Source organism: Cibotium barometz, chromosome 30, assembly GCF_041138505.1.
Source record: "Cibotium barometz isolate CiBa-2024 chromosome 30, ASM4113850v1, whole genome shotgun sequence".
Classification (NCBI taxonomy): domain Eukaryota; kingdom Viridiplantae; phylum Streptophyta; class Polypodiopsida; order Cyatheales; family Cibotiaceae; genus Cibotium; species Cibotium barometz.
Genome location: NC_141075.1, coordinates 49,590,920 through 49,599,612, shown reverse-complemented (window position 1 = coordinate 49,599,612; position 8,693 = coordinate 49,590,920). Strand labels below are relative to the sequence as shown.

The following is an 8,693-nucleotide window of genomic DNA, read 5'->3' as shown; positions in this document are numbered from 1 at the left end:
TAGATATACTTATTTAAACTCAAGGCTCACGTATCCAAACTTACAGCTCACATCAGCTCACGTCTCCAAACCTACGGCTCACATCTTCAAGTTCACCGCTCACATATCCAATCTCACAGCTCACACGTTTATGCTCATATCTATAGACTCACGTATCTAAATTCACATTTTTTTGCTCGAGAGTATGGACTCACATCCCTAACATGAGAGCTAGCTTGGCCTGATTTTTAGAGTTTTTTTTAATTTTTAGGACTTGATGGAGTGTGATTAATTGTCCTAATCCTAGTTAATGGTTGTTATGCAAGCAATTGAGTGTTTTTTGATAGATTTGCATGCTTCTAAGCTACCAATTCAACACAATGCATGAAAAATATATAATTTATGAAATGCATAAACAAAAATCAACTCTAATCCACACCTAATGGAGCTTAATGCTCATGTTTTCAATGTGGATTCCACTCACAATCACAATTGCCAAGCTATTTCTTGGCTCAATGGAATAAAATCTAAGCCTTGGGCTCCAAAATCATGCAAATCACCAAGAGAACGCATTTCTGACCACATAACGAGGTGTTGCTTTTGATAAGGCGATCCCCCCTCCCCATCACCCCGCACCCACCACACCCCATGCAGCAATAACCAGGAACAAGTTCTGCCTTACATCCTAATGAATCACAACATTCAAACATGGTCAGAAGCAGTTTCTTTGTGTAAACAAGAATATGCAATGGTAGAAGGAATTGAACATGAAATCCAAAGAGAGACACCAATGAGACTGTTCTGTGTTCATAACAAAGTCCACTTCTTGGAGCTCCATGGTGGTCAATGCAGACAGAAGAGACATACTTCATCATCTTCGATGTGGCCGCATTTCATTTGTAGTCAACATATTGATGCCCAGTTGGCAGGAGTATGAGCCTGCTGCAGCTAGGACAGCAGCAACAACAAGAGCAGTTCGCAACGGCATCTGCGAAATAGCCAAACCCAAAGCAGCAGAAAGTGCAGCCAAGATGACTGAGACCTTCTGCCCAGACTTGAAGTTTTGGAGAGCTTGCCTGCATTCTGCACAGTGGACAACATGGCGAAAATAGCGATTTGTTGGGTCGGCTGCAAATGGCACCCCAAAAGCCCCTTTCATGGGCTGGGATGATGCAGCTGCTGCCACCAATCCTGCAGGAGCTGCCTCCAAGATGGCTTCTTTAGGTGGAGGTGACAAGCTCTTGTGGCCAACATAGTACGGCATTCCATGCCCCACTTTATCCAGCCACTTCCTATACTCCATTACAAAGACATCAGATGACCTAAGGTTGAGATACAACTGACTAGTCGGTACTCCTTCTCTGATGAGGACCTCATTCTGTGAGGCTAGAAACCCCATGTCCTGTTCAAACACCTTATTAGAGACTTGATGGATGAGCCACTCGGGTATAAAGGAGAAACTGCGCTTCTTACTAACGAGACCAAATCGGACTATCAGCATTGATTTGCCTTGTCCTGCAGGTCTGCAAAGAAAGATGGCCATGGATGTCTTCTTGTTTCCATCCTCATCCACCATCTCCTTCTCATTCCATAATACGCAAGGGGCCTCAAACCGGGAGAGAAAAGGGAGAGTGTCACTGCTAGATTCTCCCCACCTGCCTGCAAAGCCCCTCAATGTTCTCTCAATCATATCAAACTTGAGTGCTTGGGCATTCTCACGCTTCGCAGCAAGATCTGTCCTGTCATGTGAAATGGGGACATGAGCAGGATCCATCAGATTCTCCAAAAGGATGGAATGATCATAAGGTAGCACATGGATTGACGAAAACTCAGTGTTGTTTGGATCGTCGAACTGATCAAAGTGAGGAATTTTTTTGACATTAGCTTTGCTCTTGTCACCCATCCATACCCATATCACCCCTTGAGAATCATGGACCAAATATGAGCGGGCACAAGCAGCTTTGGGTATCTTAGCTCCTGCGGGAAGCTGCACAGACATACATATCATCACACCATCACAACTATGTATGGTGACTAGACAAATTGCACAAACATGCATAACATTGCCAAGCCATCACAATATGATATATTACTAGGACCTAGAAATCTTGCTTTTAACATTCAATTTGGCAAAGAGCACAGATGTCAGAAATGTAAGATGAAAATATACACTGCACACATACTCACACACAAGCGCACCGGCGCCGGGCCCCAGGAGGCAGAGGTGGAGAGAGAGAGAGAGAGAGAGAGAGAGAGACCTGTGGAATTTTTACACACTGACCATCCCCCTCAAACTGCCAGCCATGATATAAGCATTCCAGTCTCCCATCTATAATCTGTCCCTCGGATAGTTTTGCCAATCTGGTGAGATGCAACTTTCTCAGTTAGCATACCACAACATTGAACTATACCAGATAGACTTAAAAAGAGAAATGTGGTTCTAGGGCACAATTTAAGACTTGAGCTTCATAAATCATACAATTAAAAGAGAAACGTGGTTCTAGTGCTAACTATGTTGTATGATGTCTACAGGTTGCAAGGTTCTGCCTTCAGGAAACATCTTTGACTTTTAAGCTAACACTAAACGAACATGTATGTGCCATACCAAACATAGTTCTAACTGCAGGATATGGAAGGTCCTACTCTTGAATGACAAACTGGAAACAGTAAGAAATCTGGGTTCTAAATGCAGATATAGCTACGTTTGGATGGGTGTTTACCCCGAAGTGTTCCTGTCATCAATCCCGGCCGCTGACTGAACGCAGCATGGTGATGGAGATCTCCTCCATATTGACTCTTCACTTCCTATAAAGAAGAAGAGCTGATGAACTCCCAATGGAATACTTTCATTATATTAGAAGTATCATGAAAGTGCCCGCTGCATAGAAATGGTTTATGATGCCTAATCTGATGTGAGTCTCTAAGGTCTCATTGGATCAGATAAAAGAACTCCCCACCATCAAAAGGAGATAAACATATATAGGCTAAAGTTGACAAAGAAATCCTTCTTCTTTTGGTCTCCATGCTTGGGGTATCAGAGCTAAGACAAAGACTGGTATGTGGCTGCATAGAAATTCTACAATCCCTAATGGATGCAGGCGTGAATCTTTTGGAAAAGCTGTGCTACTATACTCACAAACAAGAGGAAATCTAATGCAAAACAAGAAACTAGAGGAGCATGTTAGGTGCAGCATAACATGTGGGATCTTATGATTAAGTAGAGGTTCAATGCTCTGCAAGTCTGGTTTCATGCTCTCATGATTTGCTTGGGATTTCCTCTGCTAACCTCGGAAACTTTTCTGTCTAGGCTAAAGCCGTCAATGCCCTGGTTTTATGCTGTAAGGGCTCCCGAAGAACTGAATTTCAAACCCCATACATTTAGCCATCACATGATCTACATGGTTGACATGTGCATGTGACAAACGCCAAAAGATTGTGGGTACCTGTGGGGGCAGCGGTCCTCATAGCAGTGAAGTGTGCCATTGCCATCGTAGTGAAGAACCAATTGCTTGTGGAACACGGTGAGCCCAAGAGGGGCATCACGTGGGAGCTCACGTGCCAGGTACAAGGGGTACCATTCCTCCTCCCAGTTATACTCCACCTTGTCTGTATTGTAGGCATAGTTGGCATCTTTTTCTTCTAGCAAGACTGTGTCATCTGAGGAGAAGGTGGTAATCTCGGATCTACCATCAGCGATGACATGGATCGATCTTGATCGCCCTCTGGAGTGTAGCCTCTGCTGGTGGTGATGATGATAATGATGAGAACCCACTTGAAGGGGGATACGATGGGGTGATGGATACATGAAGTCTATTGATTTGCCTATCATCGTCATGATCATCGCAGGGGAAGGGATGAAGGCGCAGGAGCAGGGAATGGTGCTCATCTTGTTACAGTTGATGTTCGCGTCTAACGTGCATGAACCCAGGCTTAGATTGTACTTAGAAAATATAGAAAATAGGGTTGCAAAGGAAGGCCACTAAAAATCTCTAAATTTTGAACATAAACATAAATATATAAATATTTAGTTAACTTTTTGAAGGTCAACTTAGTTTATGACCTTCAAACAGGGCTCGATAAAAGCTTTTTTTTTTAAAGGACATGCTTATAGACTAGCCCGTTTTCTAGGTTAAATTTGCATATTTTGCTGGTATTTTAACTAAAAATTAGTAAGTTTAAATCGTTTTTTGTAAGGGCTTGATATTTTTCTAGCCAGTTTTTCCAAATTTTAGCCAGTAAAAATACATTGAAATGCCGTTTTTGTCAAGCCTTACCTTCAAATTGAAGATAAGGGTAGGCCCCCCTGATGCAACTTAGATAAATGCTCCATGTGTAGAAAATATGATGCATGTCTTTTTCACATTGAACGGTGACCTTGACCCTCATAGTGTTCATTTAGTTTATTTTCTCTCCTTGCGTGCATGAACACATCACTGTAGTCACTACTGATTCCCTAGTGAAGGTGACAATCAAGATTTATTTCTAAAAACTTTCTGAAGTTGAATAAGCTAGTTTTTCTCGGGGACACTATTGATTAATCACAAATATTCCATCCATTCCCTAGTGAAGGTGACAATCAAGATTTTTTCCTAAAAAAGAGTCAACCCAGTAGTCTATTAATTGGGAGTTCTATCATGTAACCAATGATTAATTGTTGGTAAGCAATTAAAAAAATCATGTGTGTGATTCACATGTATGATTTGTGTTAATTAGGAGGCTAAAATGTAGATAGTGTTATTAACTTGAAAAGCTAAGAATGAGAAGAGTTTTTTCTAAAGAGAAGTTGAGGTCTAAAGGAACCTTGATTATTAAGAGAGAAAAAAGTTCTAAAACCTTTGAAGTATTCATTTACTTAATATAAGGTTTGAAATGTTAGGTTTATACCTTTGGAAATGGAATATAGCTTTTGTGAGTTTTTGTAAATCGATTCGAGTGGGAAAATCCACGAGTACCTTGCCTTGGGAATGGTGATGGGGTATCTTGAACTATATTCCATAGCTACTAGTGTATGGAGACATTGGTACATGTTTATACTTGGACATTGAGTGGCCCAGACCTGCCTTCGGTGTGTTGATTGCCCTTCTTCTCTCTCTCTCTCTCTCTCTCTCTCTCTCTCTCTCTCTCTCTCTCTCTTTTTATTTTTTCCATTCAAAACAAAACAAAAAACATTTTTTTAAAACTAAGTACACTCTCTCTCTTTCTTCTCCTCTCTTTTTCCTCCCTTTAAAAAGGCTCATTTTTTTATTTTTTCCATTTAAAAACAAAAAAAGGCTCATTTTATATATATGTATATATATATCTTTTTCTCTCTCCGACTCTCTCTCTCTAACTCTCTCTTGCTCTCTCTCTCACTCTCTCTCTAATTATGTCTCTCTAACTTTATACTCCTCTCTCTCTCTCTCTCTCTCTAAATCTCTCTCTCTTTAACTCTCTCAAACTCCCTTTCTCTCTCTAACACTCTCTATTTCTCTTGAACTAGCTAACTCTCTCTCTCTCTCTAACACTCACTTTCTCTCTCTAAATCACTCTCTTTACCTTTCTCTACCTCACTCTGTAGCTCTCTAACTCTCTCTCTAACTCTTTCTAACCTCTCTGTCTCTCTGTCTCTCTCTCTCTCTCTCTCTCTCTCTCTCTAACCCTCTAACTCCCAAATAAGATATATTGCAACCGGAATCTTATTCTAGGAATTGATTGTGGAAAGATAGAGAATTAATTCAATCATAAAAACCATTGCTTGTAAGCTTCAACTAAATCAAAGCAATTGAAAAATTAAACACTTAAACAAAAATACTTAGCTCCAAAAAGACCATATTGGGTGCAATCTTCCCCCCTCTTGTGCGTGGCCTCTCCCCACACAAGAGTATTTCTTTATTAGCTTTCCTTTTCACCAAAATTAGGCCATAGCCCCCAAAATACAAGATGTGCTTTTTAGAGAGCACGGCACTCTTCTTTAACAAAAATAGAGTGTCAAATTGGGACTAGGGTAAAGCCATAAGCTTTAATAAATTCCACAAAAAATAAATGTATCTTTCCTAAAGTTCAAAATGGAAAAATCATTTAATAAGATTACAAGCTACTATGCTTGTCAAAAATGAAATGTGATGATCCAAGACATTTCTTCCAAAGTAAACTTCTTCAATTCCCATAGTCTTCATCACCTGAAAATATAAGCCCAATTAATTATTAAATTAATCCCACAAATATTAAACAGGCACAAATCATCACCAACTCATGACTACCAGGCGTAAGTACCCCAGGAATCACCCTGCCATACAAACCTAACTGAAATAATCATAGGTGGCCTCAAACATACGTCATATACCGCACGTATTAATATTTATAGTGGTATCACCCACGATATTAACCTAGCCGGCATGACGCAAGAGTAATCTAGGCGTCCCCAAATTACTCAAGAGGGGATAAATAATATTTTTGTAGAGGACTTAAAATATATTCTCATGACATCCCTCTTGCTTGAGTTTGCAATTGTCCTCAATTGCGGATTTGCTGGGTTTGAAAAGAATGAAGAATTTCAGGGTAAACTCGGAAAAATTTCTCAGGCATCCATTTAGCATCTTCTTGTGGATGATTCTTAAAAGTCAAAAGATACTTAAAGTATTGATTACCTGTCCTTGTTGTTGTTATCTCTTGGTCAATGATTGCATCAGGAACTAATACTTCTTCCTCTCCTTCAATAAGAGGTGGTTCCTCATATGTTGGGTGAGTAGGAAGTGTTCCTCGAAAAGGTTTCAAGAGATGGATATGAAAAGAATTGTGGATATTCCAATTAGATGGAAGCTCTAGTCTATAGGCCACATCATTAATCTTTTGAAGGATTTTAAATGGCCCATAATATCTAGGCGCTAGCTTCACTGCAGGGAATTTGTCCACACTCTTTAATCGACGCTTTTCAATTCTCAAAAGTACATAATCACCTTCTTGAAATGAAAAATCTTTGCGCTTCCTATTTGCTTGAGATGTATACTTCTCTTGAGCTCTTTGAATACAATCACGCACTTCAGATAGAATGCGATCAAAGTCTCTAACATATTGGTCGGCTGCTTCAATCTTATGAGAGAGTCTAGTAGCCGGAATAGGCAAAGCTCTTCCATAGATGATCTCAAATGGTGCTCGACCAGTAGCAGTATGAGGAGTATTATTATAAGCAAATTGGAGTAGGTGTATATACTTATCCCATGCACTAGGTTGCTGGGAAACATAGGCTCTAAGCATATCCAAGATAGTGCTATTTGTAACTTCGGTTTGTCCATTCGATTCCAGATGGAAAGCCGTAGAAAAATCTAACTTAGTGCCCAAGTTTGAGAAAAGAGCAACCCAAAAGTGACTACAAAATTTAGAATCTCTATCAGAAACTATCACTTTGGGTAGACCATGATGAACAAAAATTTGCTTAACAAATATGTTCGCGGCTTGCTGAGAAGTTAGTGTCTTTTTACATGGAATGAAATAGGCTTGCTTACTAAATCTGTCCACTATTGTCCAAATCATATCATGGTGACTGGAAGTAGTAGGGAAGCCAGTAATGAAATCCATAGACACTTGTTCCCATGGTCTATCAGGAATAGGTAGAGGCATAAGCAATCCTAAAGCTTTGCCTTTGTAGCTTTTGATTGTTTGGCAAATGTTACATTCAGCTACAAACTTAGCTACATCATTCTTCAAATGGAGCCAATAAAATTCTCGAGAAACTACTTGAAGTGTTGCGGAAACTCCTCTATGTCCCACAAATGGTGGTTGGTGCATCTCTTCCAAGACAAGCTGTCTGTAAGGTTGAGTAACACACAATCTCTTCTCAAAGAAAAGATAGCCATCATTATGAGAATAACTTCCTTGAGGTGTCCAATTGTTTTCACGCAATTTGATCCATATTTGAGAAAAATCTGGATCAACTTCATAAGTTTCTTTCATGAGAACGAATGGTTCACTTTTAATTATAGAAATGTTGTTGATATTTGGTCTTCGACTCAAAGCATCGGCAACAACATTTTCTTTTCCAGGTTGATATTGAATCATAGGTTGGAAACTTTGAATGAAAGCTGCCCATTTGATATGTCTATCTGAAATAAGAGGTTGCGTAAGCAAATGCCTAATGCTTTGTTGGTCTGTCTTGATAAGAAATTCAGAGCCCATTAGGTAATGCTTCCAGATTTTCAAAGCATGCACTACTGCTGCTAATTCCTTGTCATAAGTGCTATAATTTTGCTCTGCAGGCTTAAGCTTTCTACTTTGATATGCAATAGGATGGTTGTCTTGCATAAGAACAGCTCCAAATCCTTTGCCACTAGCATCAGTCACTACTATAAAGAATGGTCTTTGAAAATCAGGTAGTGTAAGAACTGGTGCTTGTGTTAAAGCATTCTTGAGTGTTGCAAAAGATTTATCTTGCTTATCAGTCCAATTGAAATTTGTAGCTTTCTTAAGGAGTTCAGTCAAAGGATTGGCAATACAAGCAAAATTCTTGACGAACTTCCTATAATAACTACATAAGCCAAAAAAAGATCTAAGATCATGTATGTTTCTAGGCGTAGGCCAAGAAGCAATACACTCAATTTTCTTAGGATCTACACGAATTCCTTCGGCCGATACTATATGTCCTAAGTATTCAATCTCCTCTTGAAAGAAAGAACTCTTTTCAGGATTGACATACAATTCATTTTCTCTCAAAAGATTGAACACTTGTTCCAAGTGTTGTT

At 39.6% G+C, this 8,693-nt stretch overlaps 1 protein-coding gene across 1 annotated transcript; it reads right to left on the bottom strand.

Moving 5' to 3' along the window:
- Positions 1 to 632: 632 nt before the first annotated feature.
- Positions 633 to 3,926, bottom strand: TIC55-II (translocon at the inner envelope membrane of chloroplasts 55-II). Its single transcript, XM_086824379.1, has 3 exons — positions 3,423 to 3,926; positions 2,238 to 2,340; positions 633 to 1,966 (listed from the first exon to the last, which is right to left on the bottom strand). The coding sequence occupies exons 1-3, from the start codon at positions 3,863 to 3,865 to the stop codon at positions 851 to 853; spliced, it is 1,662 nt and encodes a 553-aa protein (XP_086680505.1). The 5' UTR covers positions 3,866 to 3,926; the 3' UTR covers positions 633 to 850.
- Between the last annotated feature and the right edge of the window lie 4,767 nt (positions 3,927 to 8,693).